A 25150-nucleotide genomic window follows, 5' to 3' on the forward strand; every position below is an offset into this window, starting at 1 on the left:
TGAACCATATGGGTGTTTTAATGACATTTGGCAATGGTTTCAAGGTCATGAGACATTTAATTCCAGATTTTAATTGAATTCAAATTTCACCCTCTGCCATGTGTCATAATACACACCAGTATATCATGGTGCAGACACACACACTGATGGACACACACACTGATGGACACACAGTGGGACCAATCGACACACATGACACCGCAGCCAATCACCAGTTAGAGCACGTGCACTATAAAGACAGGGGGCATCAGAGTTCCTGCTCTTTCGAGCTGCAGCTTCCTCGTAGGACAGAGCTCACAGCCTGCAGCACAGACATTCACCATGTGCTGAGTACATCGACTGGTTAGGACAAGGCAAAGGTCTTTAGTTAAAGCTAGTATTGTGTTAACCCACAGTGAGAGTATGTTAAACTGTTCATGACTCAATAAAATAGTGTTGCACTATTTCAAGTGTTGGTGACCTGTAGGTGTTCCACGGATCCAGAGCGCCCAGCACAACACCACGGTGGGATTCGAACCCGAGACCCCAGAGCATTATCCTGGATCTCTGGCTTACTAGTCCAGTGACAATACCAGTGACAATACCACCGCCTTCCATATTTGCCACAGTTTTGTCTAATGCAAGCATGTGTGAGGTCATCCACTTTGGATCTAAAAATGATTAAGACAGAGTACTTTCTAAATGGTGAAAAATTAGAACAGTGGAGGCCCAAAGAGAATTAAGGGCTCATTTGCAAAGATTGAAGTATCATGGACGGGTACGGAAAAGACAAATGGAATGTTAGCCTTTATAGCTGAATGTTAGCCTTTATAGCTGAAGGACTATATTACAGGACGTTAGAAATCATCTTCAGCTATACAAAGCCCTGGTTATACCACATCTGGAGCACTGCAATTAAAATTGAAAATACTGCAAATACGCTGCAGCTCTGGCAACATCTGTAGTGAGAAAAACAGAACTAAGGTTTCATGATGATGCTTCAGAACTGGAATACTATATTCAGTTCTGGACACTAGATCTGACGGGGATACAGTTGTTTTGGGAGGGAATGCAGCACAGATTTACTAAAATGATGCCTAGACCTCCAAGGGTTAAATTAAGAGGGGAGATTACACAAACTATGGTTGCATTCCCTGGAATTTAGAGGATCCAAGCTGATTTGAACAAAGTGGGGAAACAAATAGGATAGATGAACTATTTTCACTGGCTGGGGAATCTAGGATGAAGGGAGCCTAAAAATTCGAGGCAGATCTTTTGGAAATGAAGGTAGGAAAATTTAATATGTAAAAGAGTAGAGGTGTGAAATGTTTTTCACAAACCAGAGTCATTGGGTCAACTGTTAATTTGAAATTGGAGATTGATCAGTTCTGCAAACCAAGAATATTAAGGGATATGGGAAAAAGCAGGCATATGGAATTAGAGCACATGGATCTCATTCAAAGGTAGATCTGGCTTGAGAGGCACCTCTTCCTATGGTCCTACCTGTCTCAATGTGCTGAACAGAGCATACATTGCAAAAATAATTGCTAGTGACATCAATTTAATTTTCTAAAATTAATGGCTACAGTAAAATTGTTAGCTTATTCCAGTGTTGATTCAGGCACTCACCTGTCGTAGGAGTTCTTGATGTTTCAATCGAAGTCTCTCTTTCTCAAACTGGAGTTGCTGGAGCCTCATTTGCTGTTGTGTATTGGAGCCTGATATCGCCCCTCCTTGTGGACTGTGTGGACTATGAGAACCTATGGATGGAGGTGGCTTGACAGGAGCACTTTGAGTCAGTCTTTGTTGGTCCACTGCTGTTGTCAAAAATAAGAGACCATATTATTCAAACAAATTGAGATCTTACTAAAACATAGTTATATCTGGGATTTACATGTTATTAGCAGTTATATCTGGGATTTACATGTTATTAGCAATCCTGGGGAATCCTGCATGTCAGTCGTTCACAATTAAACTTAATGCAAGTATTTCCCAGAAATGCCAGAAGCCCTTTTTAAAAAAAAAAAGCTTTGGACATAATCAAACAACTCAATGTAATTCAAACACCACTGAATATCCAAGAATGTCTGGGTTTGAATATTCCAATCGGCATTCAAAACACCCTTTAGTTCTTGACTGGACTAGTCAACGCACTGCCAAAACTAATCTCTATCAAAGGCATTGGATGTCTCCTGGTCCTAGATAATGCAGGATATACAGTCAGTGAGTTCATCATGGGCTGCATGCCACAGAGTCTGTTATACTGGTAGGCTATCATAGTGGTATTATCACTGGACTAGTAATCCAGAGACCCAGGTTCAAATCCCATGGTAGTTGGCAAAATTTGAATTCAACAAAAATCTTTGATTAAAAATCTAATGATGACCATGAAACCATTGTCGATTGTTGTAAAACCCCATCTAGTTCACTGGAAATCTGGCTTACATGTGACTCCCATAACAATGTGGTTGACTCTTAACTGCCCCTTCAAGAGCAATTAGGGATGGGAAATAAATGTTGGTGCAGCCAGCGACACCCAAGTCCAGCGAATGAATAAATAAAAATCATTAAAATCTCATACTAATCATTTCAGTGTTGTATAAATACTGATTTCTAAGAGCTGTGGACATGTGTCTCAAGTGTCCTCAAGCTGTATTTCCAAATATATTATTCGGAAGAAGTATATTACTATAAAACTTGGGACACCTCATGTCCCATGTATAATTACGTTTTAATAAAAAAATATTTCATGGGATAACCAATAGCCCCCAACCAATAGGATTCACGCAGGTTATAACATGCTGTGACTGATAAACAGTGATCATCTATGTAGCTGTGTATAGGCAAGTAATTGACTGGAATCATTTGTAAAATTTGGTGTCAGCGAGTTCCAGAGATCTCATCGCAGCTTTCTTGGTTTAACCTTTTTGCAATATCACAGTTCGATTTGAGCCGCTACTGTTCGCAAACACTCCCAGGTATGACATCAGATGCAGATTAAAAGTCCTCGCTATACTAAGACATTTTTCTTCAACCACAGAAAACTGCAGGACTAATTATTTCCATTTTCCATACCAACAATTCTTTTGCTCAGAAATATTAGCAATTTTTTAAATCAAATTCTATGCAATTTTGCCTCAGCTCACACCATCGACATTTCTATTAAAACAGTAGTTATTTGCCATCTCTAATAAATCAAATTTTGTTACAGAAAGATGGAATGTGAAAAAAGCCACTGTAGCTTCGCAAAATGTATTTATTTTACAACCAGCTTCAATTCATGTCACTTCATTCATTTACAGCTCTCTTAAAAATAGATTCCCATATGTAAGTTTTAAACAACTTCCATCTTGCTGAGGGAGTGTGCTGGACAAATCACCTTAGCCAAGTGAAGAGAAAGACCATGTTTCCTAATGCTGTTATACACAGTAGTTGACAACATACCCAGCATGCACAATGCATTGAAAATATTGGCATATGAACAAAATATTTTCAACACCTAATAATCCAGATGAGAATAACAAACATCAAACAGACTTGCTCTTATATAACTCTTTTTATGACCTTCCCAAAGTACTAAGAAACGGAACAAGTTTGTGCACAGCAAGGTCCCACAAACTACAATGAAATAAATGGGCAGGCAACCAGTTCCTGTGATCTTGTTTAAGGGATATAATATTGGCCAGGTCTGTTCCTCTTTGAAATAGTGCCATGGATATTGTACATTCACCCAAGGGGGCACACAGGCATCAAAAAGTGCAGCACTCCCTCAGAACTGTCCCCTAGATTTTGTGCTCAGGTCTCTTGAGCCGGATTGGAATCCACAACCTTCTGACTCGAGTCAGATCAGAACGCTGATCCTATACCTCAGTTTGCCACACCTTGAACAAGAAAGGTACCAGTCAAACAAATCATGACTGCCGATCATTTGGTGAATTCAACCAATGGGTATAGCTGAACCATACTAGAAAGGTCCAAATTATGCATCAATTTAGAACAGAGATATTGTGTGAGGTATTACATTACTTACTGTAATATATGTTACTCATTTGCTTCTTACCGAAACGCTCTTAAACTCGCTGTTGATTAATACTCGTAGTCGTCCATTGAAAGCAAATAATTTATCGAGTAACTTCAACAAAAAAACTGTGAGTTTGTTCGATCTCCAATACTTTTACTAGATATTAAATAAATAAGATTGAATAATAATAAACTAACTGAGCTAACTCTGGTCACGAGTCACAATATACATGAAGAGGCGGGAACTCGGATTGAGTCGGTCTTTTATACCCCTCATTAGTGCTGCCATCTAGTGATCACTTAGCTGCTATTAGTTTACATTAACACCTTGTGTATATACAGATATGCAGATCACTACACGAGGAAAGAATAAGGTTCAACTACAATCAAATAGGCCGGTACTACCTGTATATGAATAATGCTGACTGCCTCCCTGTAGCTTAGCAAGGGGTCAATACCTTCAAGAAAGATGGAACAGTGCAGAATTTGTGGCGACATTCTCCATTTGCTGCTGAGGAATTGAAAACCATTGTAGATGTGCAACTGGGGGCAGCAGTGGCGCAGTGGGTTAGCCCTGCAGCCTCAACGCGCCGAGGTCCCAGGTTCGATCCTGGCTCTGGGTCACTGTCCGTGTGGAGTTTGCACATTCTCCCATTGCGTGGGTTTCGCCCCCACAACCCAAAGATGTGGTTAAGTGGATTGGCCATGCTAAATTGCACCTTAATTGGAAAAAATTAATTGGGTACTCTAAATTTAAAAAAAGTAGATGTGCAATTGATACTTTTTAAATTGAAAGGAACTCGTTAAGAGGTGAGTTACGGGGTGGAGTAGGGAGACATTTTTTGGGTTGGAAACGGAACCAGTTCCAGAACAGCATAATTTCTAAAATGGAGAGCACCATAGGGACATTCAAAGTGACAAGTCACCACCAACAGTGAAGCAAAGACACAAAACCAGGGTGGAAGGGCAAGGCTAGAGGGGCGGGAAGAGTGGAGGGGAAAGAGAGGGAGAAGAACAGACCAATGATTAAAATTTAAGACAGGTGATGGAGATGGTCTTCAGATGATGATGAAGGTGGGAGATCTTCCCACACACTTACATATCTGGATTGCATTGCCTCTTCCCCCTACCACAAGTTGAAGGATGTTCTTCCTCTCCCTCTCCCCTACCCTCGCTCCTCAGATCTGGATCATCACCTTGGCCATTGTTATGGGCCAGGGTTTAGAAAACTCCAAAGTGTATCATGGAGTTCACCTGACCTCCAACTGTTTATTGATTTTGGTTACGACGAGCACAAGGGCTGCCTTTCAGGTGTTATTCAACAGAGGTCTTAAGCACTTTTAATCAAAAACAAAGTACATTCCACAAATTTAGTTAACATTTTTATAAACACACACAGTAAGCATTTTTATCAACTTCCAACACAAATACCCCACACAGCTACAGTACTCTTATGTATAAGCCTGAATAAATTCCCCCTTTGACTGTTTCAATTTAATAATATCCAATAAACCAAAAAACCCTTTTAACAAAAAGTAGATAACTGTAATTATTGGTTTTCTTCCTTGGAATGAATCTTTAAAATTGAAAAGAGAGAGACAGGCCAAAATACTTCTCTTTTTGATCCTACAGCAGCCAAAAAAAAAATGAAAGCAAAAACCCAGCCACCAAAACAGCTCCCAGCTCAAAAGCAAAAGTAAAACCCAGAGCCACTGCCTAGCTCCACCCACACAATGACATCACTGAAGCAATGTGATAAGACAAAACATTTCTTAAAGGGACACTCCCATGACACCATGAATGACAAGAGTTGATTTATCAGAAACCTGGCATGTGTGCTAAGTGGCATCATTAGACTCAAAACACATCACCATTATTCACTTTGTAATATAAAAGGTGCCCCTATCCCCTCCCTGACCCACACATTTTCTATCCAATAAATTAGTGAACAATACATCACCCATACACAATTCCCCATGAGGCATTGCAGCCCCTACCCAGAGTATTTCCTTAGTGATTAGTGACACTGGGTATTTCTAGTTGACCCATGTCACCTTGTGCATGAGCTATGCCACTCAATGTCATTCACAATAAATGCTAAAGATCTTCAATCACTAGCAACGATGTGACTCAACTACAGATGAATAAAATATGCCTCACAAAACCAACATTGTGGTTCAACTATGCAAAATAATCAATGTTGTGGTTACACCAAATTCATCCTCAAAAAAACAGCAGTCTTGCATTGCGCACTCATAGGGGTCACATTTCTTAAAGGGGTCTGCAGATCATCTTGAACTTAGCACTAGTGAACAGCTCAGTGCCCAATAGCTGGTCCCTACTAGCACATTGTTGATTCAACAAAATACTGCAGACGCTGGAAGTATAAGAAATGCTGGAATCACACTGCAAATCAGGCAAGATTTCTGGAAAGAGAAATGGAACATTTCGCATTCTGATGAAAGTTCATTGATCGGAAACGATAACTTAGCTTCAGACTTTACAGATGCTGCCTGCTTTGCTGAGAATTTTCAACATTTGAATGATACATCACACAATTACTGATTGGGAGCAGGTTGACAGGACATGCTGTTCAAGGCATGCCAATCTTGTTTCCTGGGTGACCGTCCACATTAGCAGGCACATTCCATTGGCTTGCAGTGTTGTCACTTGGCTTGGGGAGCAATAAACTCTGATCCATTGGTCTCCTTACATGGGATATTTGCCATTCCCAATTGCAACTGATGTAAATTAGAATCATAGAATGCCTACAGTGCAAAAGAAGGCCATTCAGCCCATCGAGTCTGCACCGACTTTCCAAAAGGGCACTCCATCCAGGTCCACTGCCTGGCCCACCCCACCGCATCCTATCCCTGTAGCTTGATCTTCACATCCCTGGATACTAATGGGCAGTTTAGTATGGTCAATCTACCAAACCTGCGCATCTTCGGACTGGGAGGAAACCGGAGCTCCCGGAGGAAACCAACACAGACACGGAGAGAATGTGCAAACTCACACAGATAGCCACCCAAGGCTGGAATTGAACCCAGTTGTGAGGCAGCAGTGCTAACCATTGTAACTGACAGTTAACAATCATAGAACATTACAGCGCAGTACAGGCCCTTCAGCCCTTGATGTTGCGCCGACCAGTGAAACCACTCTAAAGCCCCCTTTCAGTGTTCTTAAAGGAGACGGACAAATGTGGCTATTAAAGGCAGTCCAGCAAACATCCGCTGTTGGGAAATGACACTTCTATCCTTCACTTTTTTTTTTAAATATTCATTCAAATTTCTCAACAAATTTTCAACAACCCCCCCCCCAACATGAAGAAACAAAAACACAACAATCAGAAATTATACATTGGATTTCCCCCATATACAATAACCCCCCATATAACATTTAAAAACACAAATAGGGGGAAAAAAACACCTTCACCCAAACGCCACCCCAAAAGAACCCCCCCCCTCCCTCCCCCGCCGCCCCCCCGCCCGCCCTTGGGCTGCTGCTGCTGACCTCCTCCTAACGCTCTGCGAGATAGTCTAGGAACGGTTGCCACCGCCTGAGGAACCCTTGCACAGACCCTCGCAAGGCAAACTTTATCCTCTCCAGCTTGATGAACCCTGCCATGTCATTGATCCAAGCTTCCACACTAGGGGCCTTCGCATTTTTCTATAGTAGCAAAATCCTCCGCCGGGCTACCAGGGACGCAAAGGCCAGAATACCGGCCTCTTTCGCCTCCTGCACTCCCGGCTCGTCCGATACCCCAAATAATGTTAATCCCCAGCTCGGCTTGACCCGGGTGTTCACCACCTTGGACATAGTCCTCGCAAAACCCCTCAAAAACCCATCCAGCGCCGGGCACGACCAGAATATATGGACGTGGTTTGCCGGGCTCCCCGAGCACCTCCCACATCTGTCCTCCACCCCCAAAGAACCTACTCAACCTCGCCCCTGTCATATGCGCTCTGTGAGTAACTTTGAACTGCATTAGGCTGAGCCTGGCGCAAGAGGAAGAATTAACCCTACTCAGGGTATCAGCCCACAGACCCTCATCTATCTCCTCCCCAAGCTCCTCCTCCCACTTGCCCTTTAACTCCTCCACCGAGGCCTCCTCCTCTTCCTTCAGCTCCTGGTAAATCGCCAAAACCTTGCTTCTCCAACCCATACACCCGAAATCACCCTGTCTTGAATCCCACGTGCCGGAAGCAGCGGGAATTCCCACACCTGCCGCCTCACAAACGCCCTCACTTGCATGTACCTGAAAGCGTTTCCCAGGGGTAGCCCAAACTTCTCCTCCAGCGCCCCTAGGCTCGCAAATGTCCCATCGATGAACAGGTCTCCCATTCTTCTAATCCCTGCCCGATCCCAGCTCCGAAACCCCCCCCATCCATCCTTCCCGGGGCAAACTGATGATTCTCCCAAATTGGGGACCAAACCGAGGCTCCCACCTCGCCCCCGTGTCGCCTCCACTGCCCCCAGATCTTCAGAGCCGCCGCCACCACTGGACTCGTGGTGTACCTTGTCGGCGAGAGCGACAGCGGTGCCATCACCAGCGCCCTCAGGCTCGTGCCCACACAGGACACCATCTCTAGCCTCTTCCACGACGCCCCCTCTCCCTCCATTACCCATTTACGGAGCATCGGCACATTGGCTGCCCAATAATAGCCACACAAATTCGGCAGCTCCAGTCCCCCCCTGCCCCTGCTACGCTCCAGAAATACTCTCTTCACCCTCAGGGTCTTATTCGCCCACACAAATCCCATGATGCTCCTGCTTACCCATTTGAAAAAGGCCTTGGGGATCAAAATGGGAAGGCACTGGAACACAAAGAGAAACCTCGGGAGGACTGTCATTTTGACTGACTGCACCCTACCCGCTAGTGAGAGTGGCAGCATATCCCATCTTTTAAAATCCTCCTCCATCTGCTCCACCAACCACGTCAAATTGAGCTTGTGCAGGGCCCCCAACTCCTAGCTACTTGGATCCCTAGGTACCGAAAGCTCCTTTCCACCCTCTTCAGCGGTAGCTCATCTATCCCCCTTCCCTGGTCCCCTGAATGCACCAAAGAGCTCACTCTTCCCTACGTTGAGTTTATACCCCGAAAAGTCCCCAAACTCCCTCAGGATCCGCATGACCTCCGCCATCCCCTCCACTGGATCCGCAACATACAACAACAGGTCATCGGCATACAACGACACCCGGTGTTCCCCCCCGCCCCCCCCGACCAATCCCCTACATTCCCTGGACTCCCTCAGTGCCATGGCCAGCGGCTCAATTGCCAGTGCAAACAACAAGGGAGATAAGGGGCACCCCTGCCTCGTCCCCCGGTACAGCCGAAAGTACTCCGACCTCCGCCGGTTCATAGCCACACTCATCACCGGGGCTCTATATAGCAGCCTGACCCAACTGATGAACCCCTCCCCGAACCCAAACCTCCGCAACACTTCCCAAAGGTACTCCCACTCCACCCAAACAAAGGCCTTCTCCGCGTCCATAGCTGCCACTACCTCCGCTTCCCCCTCCACCGAGGGCATCATAATCACATTGAGGAGCCTCCGCACATTTGTATTTAGCTGATTACCCTTCACAAATCCCATCTGGTCCTCATGAATCAACCCCGGGACACAGTCCTCAATTCTCGTAGCCAGCACCTTTGCCAGCAACTTAGCGTCAACATTGAGGAGCGAGATCGGTCTATACGACCCACATTGCAATGGCTCCTTATCCCGCTTCAAGATCAAAGAAATCAGCGCCCTGGACATTGTCGGGGGCAAGGTCCCCACCTCCCTCACCTTATTAAAAGTCCTCACTAGCAACGGGCCCAGCAGGCCCACGTATTTCCTGTAGCATTCAACCGGGAACCATCCGGCCCCGGGGCCTTCCCCGTCTGCATGCTCCCCAATCCTTTAACCAGCTCCTCCAGCCCAATCGGTGCCCCCAAAACAGTCACCTCCTCCTCCTCCACCCTCGAGAACCTCAGCTGATCAAGGAACCGTCGCATCCCCTCCTCCCCCGCTGGGGGCTCAGACCTGTACAGATCCCCATAGAAGTCCCTAAGTACCTTGTTTATTCTCACCGCACTCCGCACCGTATTCCCCCCTCTATCCTTAAGTCCACCAATCTCCCTCTTACGAAGCTGATGTGCCAGCATCCGACTCGCCTTCTCCCCATACTCGTACGCCGCCCGCTGCGCTTTCCTCCACTGTGCCTCTGCTTTCCTCGTGGTCAACAGGTCAAATTCAGTCTGGAGGTTCCGTCGCTCCCCGAGTAGTCCCTCCTCGGGGACCTCTGCATACCTCCTGTCCACCCTTAAAATCTCCCCCACCAACCTCTCCCTCCCCTCTCTCTTCTCCCTGTGGGCCCTAATGGAGATTAGCTCTCCCCTGACCACCGCCTTCAATGGCTCCCAGACTACCCCCACCTGCACCTCCCCGTTGTCGTTGGCCTCCAAGTATCTTTCAATACACCCCTGCACCTGCCCGCATACTCCCTCATCCGCAAACAGTCCCACATCGAGGCGCCACAGCAGGCGCTGGTCCCTCTCCTCCCCCAACTCCACCCAATGCGGGGTGTGGTCCGAGATGGCTATGTCTGAATATTCCGTTCCCCCCACTTTCGGGATTAGCACCCTACTCAAAATGAAAAAATCTATCCGGGAGTAGGCTCTATGGACGTGGGAAAAGAAGCAAAATTCCCTGGCCAGCGGCCTGGCAAACATCCATGGATCCACACCCCCAATCTGGTTCATAAACTCCCGGAGCACCTTGGCCGCAGCCGGCCTCTTACCCGTCCTGGACCTAGAACGGTCCAGTGCTGGGTCCAGCACCGTGTTGAAGTCCCCACCCATTATCAAGCTTCCGACCTCTAGATCCGGAATCCGACCCAGCATGCGTTTCATAAATCCGGCATCATCCCAATTCAGGGCACCAGTCCCACCCGCACCCCCTGAAACCAACCACTCACCATCACATATCGACCTCCATTATCCACTACAATATTCAGTGCCTCGAACGACACCCGCTTCCCCACCAGTATTGCAACCCCTCTGTTCTTCGCTTCCAGCCCTGAATGAAAGACCTGCCCTACCCATCCCTTTCTCAGCCTAACCTGATCTGCCACCTTCAGATGCGTCTCCTGGAGCATAACCACGTCTGCCTTCAGTCCCTTTAAGTGCGCGAACACCCGGGCCCTCTTGACCGGCCCGTTCAGGCCCCTCACATTCCAAGTTATCAGCCGGACTAGCCATCTCTTTTCCTAGGCCAGCCACGTTCCCGCGCCTCCCGCACCCTCCAGTCCCCCAGGCGTTCCCGCCCCGACTACCTCTCCTACTTCCAGCTCCCCTTTGGCCAATGCAGCAGCTACCCAGTTCTCTCCCCCCCCCCCCCCCCCCCCCACCACCCACACTCAATCCTCATCTAGCCATTTTGCTCCCCCCATGACACTCCCATAAGTCAGCTGACTCCTGCTGACCCCGGCCTCTCCCGCCATTCAATCGACCCCCCAGTGTGAGAATCCCCCCACCCCTTGGCAGTCAGTGTGCGCTCCTCTCCAGCACCGCCCTCCCCCCCCCCCCCAGCCCCGCCCCCATCCTTCCCTACCGCGCGAAAAAGCCCGTGCTTTCCTGAGTCGGCCCCGCCCCCTCTGGCACAGCTCCTTTTTGTGGCCTTACCCCAACTCCCCATCCCCAGGCCTCCACCCCCCCTCTTCGTCCGCGGGGCCCTGCCCCTCCAACACCGACGCCCACACTCTCCCACAGCCCCCACATCAAATCCATTCACCCATCCCCACCCAGCACCCAAACAAAAAGAACATTCCCCAGACACAGTAAACATCCCCCCACGCCAAACCCTCAGTTTGAGTCCAACTTTTCAGTCTGGATAAAGTTCCATGCCTCATCAGGTGTTTCAAAATAGTGGTGCCGATCTTGGAACGTCACCCACAATTGCGCTGGCTGCAACATCCCGAACATCACCCCCTTCCGATGGAACACCGCCTTAGCCCGGTTAAAACCAGCCCTCTTCTTAGCCACCTCCGCACTCCAGTCCTGGTAAATTCGAATCTCCGTTTTCTCCCACCTGCTGCTCCACTCTTTTTTGGCCCATCTCAGGACACACACTCTGTCCATAAAGTGGTGAAACCGCACCACTACAGCCCTTGGTGGCTCGTTGGCTTTGGATCTCCTTGCCAGGACCCGATGAGCCCCATCCAGCTCCAGGGGCCTCGGGTAAGCTCCCGTGCCCATCAGCGAATTGAGCACCGTGCTCATATATGCCCCGGCATCGGGCCCCTCCACTCCTTCAGGGAGACCCAGAATCCGAAGATTCTTCCTCCTCGACCTATTCTCCAAGTCCTCAAATATCTCCGCCCACATCTTGTGCAGCGCCTCGTGCGCCTCCACCTTCACCGCCAGGCCCAAGATCTCGTCCTCGTTCTCCGAGGCTTTTTGCCGCACCTCCCGGATCGCCGCCCCTTGGGCCCTCTGGGTCTCCACAAGCTTCTCAATCGCCGCCTTCATTGGCGCCAGCATTTCTGTCCTCAGCTCCTCAAAGCAGCGTTTAGGAAACTCCTGCTGCTCCTGCGACCACTGCGCCCATGCTGCTTGGTCTCCACCCGCCGCCATCTTGCTTTTCCTCCCTCGCACTTTCCGCTGCACCAGGATCACTTTTTTTTTTTTTTTTTTTAAACCGCTCCACTCCTGGTCCAATCCATATAATGTCGGGGGGGACCCTGCAGTCACCTTCCCACACTGGAAGCCATTGAACAATTGCCGTTGGGGCCCCTCTGAAGAGCCCAAAAGTCCGTTCCTGGCTGGGAGCTGCCGAACGTGTGACCTACCGAGGCATAGCCGCAACCAGAAGTCCTATCCTTCACTTTGACAACCCGATTCATTATTTCTTCCTAGAATGGAGGCCCATCGCCAACATACTCCACCGCTGAAGTATGTTGTACAAATTTTCCTCTTATTATTGCTAAAAACAGAGACATGTTGCTGAAACTTTCTGTCTTATACTTGTCAGTACAAATGCAAAAACACTAAATTTCAAACAATTACAAGAATTCAAACGACAGGAGAAAATGTTGCTGGTTGGAAGTCAAGAAATCAAGTCTGATTGGCCGAGGTATGGTCATGGAGACAGCAATGGGGAACTGCAGACTCCCCAAGTTCCCAGGTAATTCAAAAAGGCATTAGGCTTGAACATATTCCTTTGGTTTGCAAAAGAATGAATGCATGCAAATGTGTGCCACTTCCAGCAAACATAAATTAACCATGTTACGATCTCGACCTATCATCTTAAATTGGTTATTCATGTAGCTTTTAGTGCACTCAGCATTCTCACTTGCAGCATAAATGATCATTTGAAATGGAGCATTCTTGTGTTTGTCCTAATGAGTGCAAGCCAAAAATCTTCAGCAACAATTTTTTCTTATCAGCAATATTAAAGTTCTAAAGTACCAAGCAATTGTCTCTTCACTACTCTCACTTTCTCCAAATAAAATATATTACTCTGGGACCCTGTATATATGTCCAACTTGAATATCCCGGTCTTTTCATGGGATATGTGAACATTTTTTGTTTTCATTCTACTTGCATCCCCATCTTTACTATTTTTCAAATACATGAAAGATTCAATCGATACTGTTCCCTGGTTTTACGTGAAATGAAAAGTTAATTAACTTTTCTTTCAATTTTCAACCCTTCCTCACCTTTCCTTGATTTATGTCTGCCTCCCTTTCCCTTCCTCAATTTCTGTTGTTTCCATTTCTAGGGATAGGCTATCAACAATATTTACTACATCCACTAACTCCCATAGTTACGTTGATAACCCTTCCTTCCACCTCATTTCCTGTGAAGACTGCTCCATTTTCCCAGTTTTTCTGCTGTACCCATTCTTTTAAAAAAAATATATATATTTTATTACAAACATGTAGCAAAACAGGATACAGCCAATAATCACCCTGGGAAACATACTTCCCAACAATCAACTATACAGTCTGTACAGATTTTCCCCCTTCCCCCCCCCCACCCCCTCCACACCACCACCCATCCCCCTCATCACCCCTGCGATGAACAGCTCCTTAAACACGGTCACAAACAGCCGCCACCTTTTCTCAAACCCCCCCCCCCCCCCCCCCCCCCCCGCTGAGCCCTTTAATTCATACTTTATGTTCTCCAACCGCAGGAAGTCGTACAGGTCACCCAACCATGCCGCTACCCCTGGTAGCGAAGCCGACCACCACTCCAGCAAAATTCACCGCCGTGTTAGCAGAGAGGCGAAGGCCACGACATCGGCCTTCCTCCTCTCCATGAGCTCCGGCATCTCTGAAATCCCAAATATCGCCACCAAAGGGTCCGGGTCCACCTCCTCCTCCACTATCCTGGCTAAGACCGTGAACACTCCTGCCCAGAATCCTCCCAATTTTTCGCAACCCCAAAACATGTGCGCATTCGCTGGTGCCCACCCATACCGCTACCCCCCGAAAGAACCCACTCATTTTTGCCCAAGTCATATGCACCCTGTGCACACCTTAAACTGTATCAGGCTCATCCTTGCACATGAGGAGGTCCCGTTTACCCTACGCAGTGCCTCACTCCATACTCCCCAATTGATCTCCATTCCTAACTCCACTTCCCATTTCTCCTTGATCTTCACCACCCGCTCACCTCCCTGCTCCCCCAGCCACTTGTCTATATTCCCAATTCTTCCCTCCCCTTCCACATCCGGAAGCAGCAGTCACTACAGCAGGATGTATCCCAGCAACCTAGGAAACCCCCTCCAAACCTTTCGCACAAAGTCCTTAACCTGCAGATACCCGAACTCACTTCCCCTCGACAGCTCTACCCTCTCCCTTAGCTCCTTCAGACTAGCGAATCCTTCCTCCAAATACAAATCCCTCACCTTGACCAGCCCCACTTCCCTCCATCTCCTGTATACACAATCCACCCCCCTCCCTCGGCTCAGACCCATGATTCTCGCACAGCGGCGTTAGCACGGATATCCCTTCCATCCTAAAATGCCTTCTCAGCTGATTCTATATCTTCACCGTGGACTGCACCACTGGGCTCCCTGAATACCTACTTGGAGCCATTGGCAACACTGCTGTCACCATAGCCCTCAAACTAGACTCCTTACAAGATTCTGCTGCACTCATTCTGACATCACCTTCCACATCTTCATTTTCCCTCAAGGATACCCCCCTTCCACCCCCATAATCGACAAGACCTTTGATGGTATCTATTCCATTTCCTACACTTATGCTCTCACTCCTTCCCCTTGCTCTCAAACACCCTTTGGGTTCCCTTTGTCCCCTGCTTCCGAACCACCACTCACCACATTCAACAGATTATATTCCGCCATTCACACCAAACAACTTCCCCTCTCCTTTCAGCATTCCAAAGGGACAATTCCCTTGACAATACCTGGGTCCTCGCCTCAATCATCGTCAACACGCCGTAACATTTCCCTTACATTCAAGGACACGAGATGTGTTTTTACCTCTTTTCCCATTGTCAAGACCACAAACATTTCTTCCAGATGAAACAATGATTTACTTGCAATTCAGAAAACCGTTCATAATACTATCGCCTCGGCAGCACGGTGGAGCAGTGGTTAGCACTGCTGCCTTACGGCGCCAAAGTCCCAGGTTCGATCCCTGCCCTGGGTCACTGTCCATGTGGAGTTTGAACATTCTCCCAGTGTTTGTGTGGGTTTGGTCCCCACAACCCAAAGATGTGCAGGGTAGGTGGATTGGCCATGCTAAATTGCCCCTTAATTGGAAAAAATGAATTGGGCACTCTAAATTGATCTAAAAAAAGTAATACTATCTTCTCTCCATTGAGGCGGCCAACCAGAGGATAGGCGACCACTTTACAAAACATGTTCAGTCTGCCAGTGTGACTAAGTTTCTGGTTGCCTGGCATTTTAAATCTTTGCTGCACACTAACCTTGATCTCAGTCTCCAACACTGTTCCAATGAAGCACTCCGCAAGCTTAAGAAACAGCACCTCATCTTTCAATTTGGCACTCACAGCCTTCCAGACTTCAACAATTTCAGGTCATAACAACTCTTCCCATTTTTTTGTATGGACAACCACTATCAATGAGACTCGGGTTTAATTCCTATCTCGGATGATTTTCTGCGTGGGTTTCCTCCCACAGTCAAAAGATGTGCCAGTTAAATGGCCCCAAGTGTCCAAAAAAAGGTTCGGTGGAGTTATGGGGATAGGGCGGGGGATTGGGCTTAGGTAGGATGATGTTTCACAGGGTGGTGCAGACTCGATGGTCCGAATGTCCTCCTTCTGCATCTTAGGGATTCTATGATTCTATGAAATATCTATGAATGATCCTGCTTTTTCCCATTTACGCCTCCATCGAATCATCTTTTGTTTCTTTACTTGTTCCATTACCATCTCCTCGTTATTTAATCTCTCTTAACTCAATAACAGAACTGCCCTATTTTGTCTCTGCACTCATTTAAAACTTACTACATCTTTTCATTTCTTCCAGGTTCAACAAAAAGTCACCACCCAGAAACGTTAAATTTAGTTTCTCTCCATCTCTCCAGAAGTGCTGCCTGATCCAAATATTTCCAGCGTTTGCTGGTTTTATTTTGGGGAAAAAAAGGGCCTATGGTCTTTGAAAATAAATGTTAAAATAATGATCAATTCTTTAGTGTTATTATCCCGGGCGGCAAGTCTCAAGACAAGCTCCCAGGTGCAACTCAGTGTCTGATGAAGGGGAGGGAGAAAAATAAACAATGTTTTTAAGAACCATTTATTCTGAAAACATTTTCTTCTTTCATAGTTTCGAACGTTGGTTATCTTCCTGACATAAAAGCAGAATCATATTTGTGACAATAACAGGCTACACAATCTGCGTTGGTGGAATCATATCGTACAACAGACTGGAAAATAATGACTGCCAACAGTTGAAAGTAAGCCTACAACTGCGTACTTTGAAACTTGACAGAGTAACCATCTTTTTTGGACTTCAACCAAGAATTTGTTTTGATCTATTTTTTGTGCTCCATGAGGCCAAATTAGGCCTGTATACCAATCCCTCAAAACTATTTGTGAAAATGTCAACCCTTCCTAAAAAGTGGTTTCAAAAATTCAACTATTATATGGTTCTCTATGTTAGTTGAAAGTCAGCGTGTGCACAAGGGAAAGGCAAGTTGTGTTTGATTAACTCGTTAGAGCTCTTTAATGAAGTAACAAAGAGGTTTGATGAGGATAATGTGGTTGATGTATAGACTTCCAAAAGGCATTTGATAAATGCACCATAATAGGTTTGTTAGCTCATGTGATTAAAGGGTCACATGGATACAAAACTGGCCAAAGAATAGAAAGTAGATTGGTGAACAGTTAATTTCCTGACTCGTGGTGTCACTGGTTTGGTGTTGGGACTATTGCTGCTTTTGATCGGCATTAATGGTCTGGACACGAGTATAAAATACATCATTTTAAAGTCTGGAAATGGCACAACACTGAAATATAGAGGAAGACGTCAGGGAGGTCAGAGAGATCGGTGTGATGGGTAGACACATGGCAAATTAAATTTGGTGCAGACAAGCGTGACATCAATAGCTTAGAGAGGAAGAATGAGGAGAGGCAATACAAATCGAATGATATAATTTTAAGAGAGGGTGCAATGATAGAAATACCTGGGGTGTTCATGCTCAAGTCTTTGACAGTAACAGGACAACAGGGAAGGAAGGATGTTTAATTATTGGCTTTCTAAAGAGAGACAGAGAGAGTACAAAGCAAAGAAGTTATGATAAACCCTCAAAACGTTGGTGATAGTCCAGTTGGGAGTACTATGGCCAATTCTGGGCACTAGTGGATGGATATCAAGGGCCTAAGAGGACTTCCGGTAGCGGCCATGACCTGCTAGGTCATGCGAACGGCAGCTCCCACCGGGATCGGTGTTTCGGGCAGCAAATAACAGGAGGGGCTAGCGTGGAAACAGACGTGGACGAGCCCCCCCCCCCCGGCCCCCGCTGGTGCATGGAGAGGACAAGGAGCGGAGCCGGCAGACGCGTGAACCTGGGGAAGAAGGTAGAGAAGGTCCGTGAGGACAAAATGGCGGCCGGAGAAGATCGGGAGATGTGGGCCCGTTGGGCCAGAGAACAGCAGGAGCTCCTTAAAAACTGCTTCATGGAGCTGAAAACGGAGATGCTGGCCTTCATGGAAAGAATTGTGGTGACCCAGAAGGCGCAGGAGAAGGAGATCAAGGAGGTGAGGAGGAAGGTGGCGAAGAACGAGGACGAGATCCTGGGCCTGGCGGCGAAAGTGGAGGCGCACGAGGCACTCCGTAAGAGATGGCAGGAGAGGCTGGATGACCTTGAGTGCAGGTCTCGGAACCACAATCTGCAGATCCTGGGCCTTCCTGAAGGAGCGGAGGGGGCGAATGCGAGCACGTACGTGGCCACAATGCTGGGGACGCTGATGGGCGCTGAGGCCTTCCCGTGGCCCTTGGAGCTGGATGGGGTGCACAGGGTTCTCGCCAGAAAACCGAGGTAAACGAGCCACCAAGGGCGATGGTGATAGGGTTTCAGCGCTTGGCAGACCGGGAGCGAGTCCTGCAGTGGGCGAAGAAAGAGCGGAGCAGTAAGTGGGAGAATGGCGAGATCCGAATTTACCAGGACCTGGGAGCTGAGCTGGCGAGGAGGCGTGCAGGTTTTAACCGGGCGAAGGCGGTCCTCCACGGTAAAGGGGCGACGTTTGGGCTCCTGCACCCGGCGAGACTGTGGGTAACATACCAGGACAGACACCACTATTTTGATACCCCAGACGAGGCGTGGTCGTTCATCAGGCAGGAGAAGCTGGACCTGAACTAAGGGACTGTTGTATGGGGGTGAAATGTGCGGGTGGGGAGGGACCGAGGGGAGGGTGGTGGGTAAAGCATAAGTTTATGGGCATGTCTGTCCTAGTTTGGTTGGGAGTTTTGTTGTTTGTTTTGCTTGTTTTCCAGGTGTTCGGTGCTAGGGAGCGGGAAACACCCGGGACGGGCTGTCCGGCGCACGGGGAGGTCCCAGATGGCGCTTGCTCCTCTACCCTGCGGGGGAGTGGGGGTAGGGTGGCCCGAAGGAGGCAACAAGTCAAGGGTTGGTATATAGAGACGGGAGCGGCCGGGGGTCAGCATGGGTGTGCTGACTAATGGAAGCACAATGGGGAGGGAAACCAGAGCTAGGTGGATGCTTGGCAAGGGGGGGGGGGGGGTGGAGAGGAGAGATGCGGGGGGGGGTTTGGGATGAGGGGGGGGGGTGGAGAAGGGGTACTGCTTTGCTGACTGAAGGGGAGCCAGGTGAGAGGTATGGATGGAGAGTCGGGCAGGGGGGGCAGCGCCGGGGGGAGAGCTCAAGGAAGGAAGCGGGGGCACGCGGCTGGCCAAAAAAGGGAGATGGCTAGTCGGCGGGTAGGGGGGGTGGTTAACCCCTGACCAGGCTGATCATGTGGAACGTGAGGGGCCTGAATGGGCCGGTCAAACTGTCCCACGTGCACTCGCATTTGAACGGGTTGAAAGGCGGACGTGGCCATGTTGCAAGAGACGCACTTAAAGCTCGTGGACCAGACGAGGCTAAGGAAAGGATGGGTGGGACAGGTGCTTCACTAGGGGTTAGACTCAAAGACCAGAGGAGTGGCCATTTTGGTCAGTAAACGAGTGGCGTTTGAGGCGGGGAGCATCGTGGCGGTCAAGGGGGGGCAGGTATATAATGGTGAGTGGCAAGCTGCAGGGGCCCGGGTGGTGTTAGTGAATGTATATGCCCCGAACTGGGACGACGCGGACTTTATGAGGCGCGTGTTGGGTAGGATCCCAGACTTGGAGATAAAGTCACCTAATCATGGGTGGGGACTTTAATACAGTCTTGGATCGGAGCTTGGATCATTCCAAGTCCAGAACAGGAAAGAGGCCGGCGGCGGCCAGGGCCTTGTGGAGTTCATGGGCCAGATGCGGGGGAGTGGACCCCTGGAAGTTTACGCGGCCAAGGACGAAGGAGTTTTCCTTTTTCTCCATGTCCATAAAGTCTATTCGCGAATAGACTTCTTTGTGTTGAGTAGGGCGTTAATCCCGAGGGTGGAGGGGGTAGAATACTCGGCCATTGCGTTCTCGGACCATGCCCCGCACTGGGTGGACCTGCGACTGGGGGCGGAACGGGGTCAGCGCTCTCTTTGGCGACTGGATGTGGGGCTGCTGGTGGACGAAGAGGTGTGCGAGCGGATAAGTAGTATTGAGAATTATGTGTGAGCGAATGACACAGGAGAGGTGACGTTGGCAGTGGTTTGGGAGGCTCTGAAGGCAGTCATTAGGGGAGAGTTAATCTCCATTAGGTCCCAAAGAGAGGAGAGGGCGGAGAGGGAGAGACTGGCGGGAGAGATACTCAGGGTAGATAGGAGGTATGCGGAGGCCCCAGAAGGGGGGGGGGGGGGGGGGGCTGTTGAACGAGCGCCGGAAATTACAGGCGGAGTTTGACTTGCTGTCCACGGGGAAGGCGGAGGCGCAGCTGAGGAAAGCGAAGGGGGCAGTGTACGAGTATGGGGAGAAGGCGAGTAGGATGCTGGCGCACCAGCTGCGCAGGAGGAAGGCAGCCAGAGAGATTGGGGGAGCGCGGGATAGGGAAGGCAACATGGTGCTGAGCCCAGAGAGGGTTAATTAAGTCTTCAGGGAGTTTACGGAAGGTTATACAAGTCGGAACCCCCCCCCCCACCGGGGAGGGGGAAGAGAATAGGCGGTTCATGGACCGGTTGAGGTTCCAAGGGTGGAAGCAGAGCGGGTGGGAGGGGACTGGGGACCCGGATTGGTTTGGAGGAGGTAGTCAGGGGGCTGGCAGGCATGCAGACGGCAAGGCCCTGGGCCTCAGCTTCCCCGTAGAATTTTATAAGAAGTTCTCGGAGCTGCTGAGCCCGCTTCTGATGAGAACCTTCAATGAGGCAAAGGAGAAAGGGACCCTCCCTCCGACAATGTCGCAGGCATTGATCTCGCTTATCCTGAAGGAGAAGGATCTGCTTCAGTGTGGGTCCTACAGGTCGATATCGCTCCTGAACGTGGATGCCAAGCTGTTGGCAAAATTTCTGGCCATCAGAATAGAGGACTGTGTCCCGGGAGTGATTGGGGAGGACCAGACGGGTTTTGTTAAGGGCAGGCAGCTGAACGCGAACGGGAGGGAGAAGGTGGTGGCTGCAATGGACGCGGAGAAGGCCTTTGACAGGTGGAGTGGGAGTATCTGTGGGAGGTGCTAGGCAGGTTTGGATTTGGGGAGGGATTTATAGGGTGCGTCAAGCTGCTGTATCAGGCCCCTGTAGCGAGTGTGTCCACAAACCGGCTAAGATCAGAATATTTCAGGCTGTACCGGGGGACGAGACTGGGGTATCCCCTGTCCCCGTTGCTGTTTGCCCTGGCAAATGAGCCGTTGGCCATTGCGCTCAGGACTTTGGGGGATTGGAGGGGGCTGGTGCGCGGAGGGGAGGAGCACCGGTCTCCCTCTACGCGGATGACCTGCAGTTGTATATTTCGGACCCGTTAGAGGGGATGGGGGAGGTCATGCAGATCCTGGAGGACTTCGGGAGGTTCTGGGGGTATAAGTTGAACGTGGGAAGAGTGAGCTGTTCCTGGTTCACTGTAGGGGCCAGGAGGAGAGACTGAGGGAGCTCCCGCTCAGGATAGTGGAGATGAGCTTTCGGTACTTGGGGATACAAGTGGCCAGAACTGGGATGCCCTGCACAGGCTCAACTTAACCCGGCTAGTGGAGCAGATGGAGGGAGAGTTTAAAAGGTGGGATATGCTCCCGCTTTCCTTGGCGGGACGATGCAGACTGTAAAGATGACGGTTCTCCCCAGGTTCCTCTTCGTATTTCAGTGCCTCCCCATTTTCATCCCCAAGTCCTTCTTTAAGCGGGTGAATAGGATTGTTACCGGATTTGTGTGGGCGATGATGCACCAGTCTAGGGGCACTTGTTACGGCTCCGCTGCCGTTCTCACCGGCGCGATACACCACTAGTCCGGTGGTGACGGCGGCACTGAGGATCTGGGGGCAGTGGAGGAGACACAGGGGAGAGGAGGGTGCCTCGGTGTGGACCCCGATACGGAATAACCACAGATTTGCTCCGGGTAGGATGGATGGGGGATACCAAGGCTGGTATAGGGCAGGTATTAGGAGGATGGGGGACCTGTTTATAGACGGGGTTTTCCCCAGCATGCAGGCGCTGGAGGAGAGGTTCGGCCTGCCCCCGGGGAATGCGTTCAGGTACCTTCAGGTTCGGGACTTCCTTAGAAAACAGGTGGGGACATTCCCGCGGCTGCCCCCACGTAGGATCCAGGATAGAGTGTTGTCTGGCGTCTGGGTAGGGGAAGGGAAGGTGTCGGACATATATCAGGAGCTGCAGGAGGTAGAGGAAGTCTCGGGGGGGGGGGGGGGGGGGGGGGGGGGAAGAGTTGAAGGATAAGTGGGTGGAGGAGCTGGATGAGGGCCTGTGGGCCGATGCCCTGGGCAGGGTGAACTCCTCCTCATGTGCCAGGCTCGGATTAATCCAGTTTAAGGTGGTGCATCGGGCGCATAAAACGGTGGCAAGAATGAGTAGGTTTTTTGGGGTGGAAGACAGGTGCCCGAGGTGTGCGGGGGAGTCCGGCGAATCATGCCCATATGTTTTGGGCATGCCTGGCTCTTAAAGAATTCTGGCAGGGGTTTGCAAGGGTGATGTCTAGGGTTTTGGACGCTCGGGTGAAGGCGAGCCCAGCGGTAGTGATATTTGGGGTGGCGGAGGATCCGGGAGCGCAGGAAGCGAAAGAGGCCGAGGTACTGGCTTTTGCCTCCCTGGTAGCCCGGAGACGGATTCTGTTAATGTGGAGGGACTCAAAACCCCCGAGTGTGGAGGCCTGGGTTAGCGACATGGCGGGGTTCCTCAGCCTGGAGCGAATAAAGTTTGCCTTGAGAGGGTCCTTGATGGGTTCTCCCGGCGGTGGCAACCTTTCCTTGACTTTCTAGGGGAGCAGTAAGTGTCAGCAGCAGCAGCATCCTGTGGGGGAGGGGGGGGGGGGGGGGGGTTACTGTGATATAATGTGAGTTGGACATGGAGACAAAACCCACCTTGTTCTGTTTTTTTTTTTTTAAATTATTTTGTGGAAGTAGTTTCATTGTAAGCTTTGGGTTATGCTTATTGTTATTTTTTATTACTATTTGTATTTCTATTTTTGTTATGTAAAAACACTCATTGGAAAAATTTTAATTAAACATTTTTTTTTTAAATCAAGGGCCTAAGAGAATGGGGCGATCATCAATTAAAATGGTACCAAGAATGTTCGATTTCTGTTAGGTGGATAGATTAAAGGAACTGGCGTAATTCCCTTTGAGCAAGTTAAGGGAAGAATTGAGAGGTGTTCAAAATCATGAATGGTTTTGATAGTTTAATTAAAGATAAGCGTCAGTAAGTAACAAGAGGACAAAAGTTTTAATGTAGTAACACAAGAAAAAAAGTTAGACAGCAAGTTATGCTGACCTGGAATGCACTGCCCTAACAGCAAATCCAAAAATTATTTTTGAAAGGTGAAATGGATAAAACATTTAAACATAAACCTGTAAACTGGAATCAAACATTGCCAGGGAAGACTGGAGTACAACATTGGTCTGCCAAGAGGAGATGGTTCGGGTACAGTTGGAAGTACATAATAGGGAGAAGCACAAGCTGGAGCTCTGGGATGAAAGAAAGATGAAGTCAAAAAAGGGTCCATAAGACAGATACGGGCTGATAATAAAAGTGAGAACCATGCTGAATATAGAAAATACTGAGGGGAAGTGAGAAATAAAAGGCAAAGAAAGGATATGAGAAGAGACTGGCAATTAACATTAGAGAAATCCAAAAGTCTTCTGTATATGGGTAAAAAGGAGTTTGGATGATTAGGGGCCAAAATGGAGATTTATACAGGGAGGCAAAGGGCAATGCTGAGGCCCTGAGTACTTTGCATCTTTACCAAGGAAGAGTCAGCTGCCCCAGTCATCGTGTAAAAGGAGGTAGTTGAGACACTGGGTGGGTTGAAAATCGATAAAAGACATGGTATCAGAAAGGCTGGCTTTAGACAAGTCAGCAGGATTGAATCAAATGCACGGAGGGGCACAGAAAAATAAGTGGAAATGATGGAGACACTGGTCATATTCTTCCAATTCACCTTATCTATCGGGGTGGTGCCAGGTCAATAGAGAATTGCAAATATTATATCTTTGCTCAAAAAAGGGTTTAATGGCACCAAAACAACCACAGGCTAGTCAGTTTATCTTGATTGGTGGAAACACTTGCGGGCGGGATTTATCGGCTGTTCCCGCCGGCGAGACATTCCGGTCCCACGCCGGCACACGGGTTTCCCGGCAGTGAGGGGTGCTGTCAACGGGAAATCCCATTGACAATGGCGGGACCAGTAGATCACGCTGGCGGGATGCCTTCCCTGTCGGAAAATACGCAGCAGGGTGGTTGGTAAATCCCGTCCTATGATTTAGGACAAAATTAAGTCATCTAGATAAACATGGATGAATTAAAAGCCAGCACTGATTGTTATGGGTAGATTGTGTTTGAACATAAGAACTAGGAACAGGAGTAGGCCATCTGGCCCCTCGAGCCTGCTCCGCCATTTAATGAGATCATGGCTGATCTTTGTGGACTCGGCTCCACTCTCTGGCCCGTACACCATATCCCCGAATCCCTTTATTCTTTAGAAAGGCATCTATCTTTTTCTTAAAAACGTTTAAAGAAGGAGCCTCAACTGCTTCACTGGGCAAGGAATTCCAGAGATTCACAACCCTTTGGGTGAAGAAGTTCCTCCTACACTCCGTCCTAAATCTACCTCCCCTTATTTTGAGGCTATGCCCCCTAGTTCTGCTTTCGCCGATCAGTGGAAACAACCTGCCCACATCTATCCTATCTATTCCTTCATGATTTTATATGTCTCAATAAGATCCCCCCGCATCCTTCTAAACTCCAATGAGTACAGTCCCAGTCTACTCAACCTCTCATCATAATCTAATCCCCTCAACTCTGGATCAACCTAGTGAATCTCCTCTGCACTCCCTCCAGTGCCAATATGTCCTTTCTCAGGTAAGGAGACCAAAACTGAACACAATACTCCAGTTGCGGCCTCACCAACACCCTATACAATTGCAGCATAACC

General features: G+C 48.7%; 1 protein-coding gene across 5 annotated transcripts in view; it reads right to left on the reverse strand.

The window, feature by feature from the left end:
- The window catches only part of yap1 (Yes1 associated transcriptional regulator), a 222214-nt gene that overhangs the window by 23423 nt on the left and 173641 nt on the right, over positions 1 to 25150 (reverse strand). For 3 of the 5 annotated variants that reach the window (XM_072476352.1, XM_072476353.1, XM_072476350.1), the window contains one exon: positions 1609 to 1796. In XM_072476352.1, the coding sequence (XP_072332453.1) occupies positions 1609 to 1796 (188 nt within the window). The remainder of the gene's footprint in view (positions 1 to 1608; positions 1797 to 25150) is intronic. The other 2 variants (XM_072476351.1, XM_072476354.1) reach the window with 1 other exon arrangement.

This window comes from Scyliorhinus torazame, chromosome 15 (assembly GCF_047496885.1).
Source record: "Scyliorhinus torazame isolate Kashiwa2021f chromosome 15, sScyTor2.1, whole genome shotgun sequence".
NCBI classification, from domain to species: domain Eukaryota; kingdom Metazoa; phylum Chordata; class Chondrichthyes; order Carcharhiniformes; family Scyliorhinidae; genus Scyliorhinus; species Scyliorhinus torazame.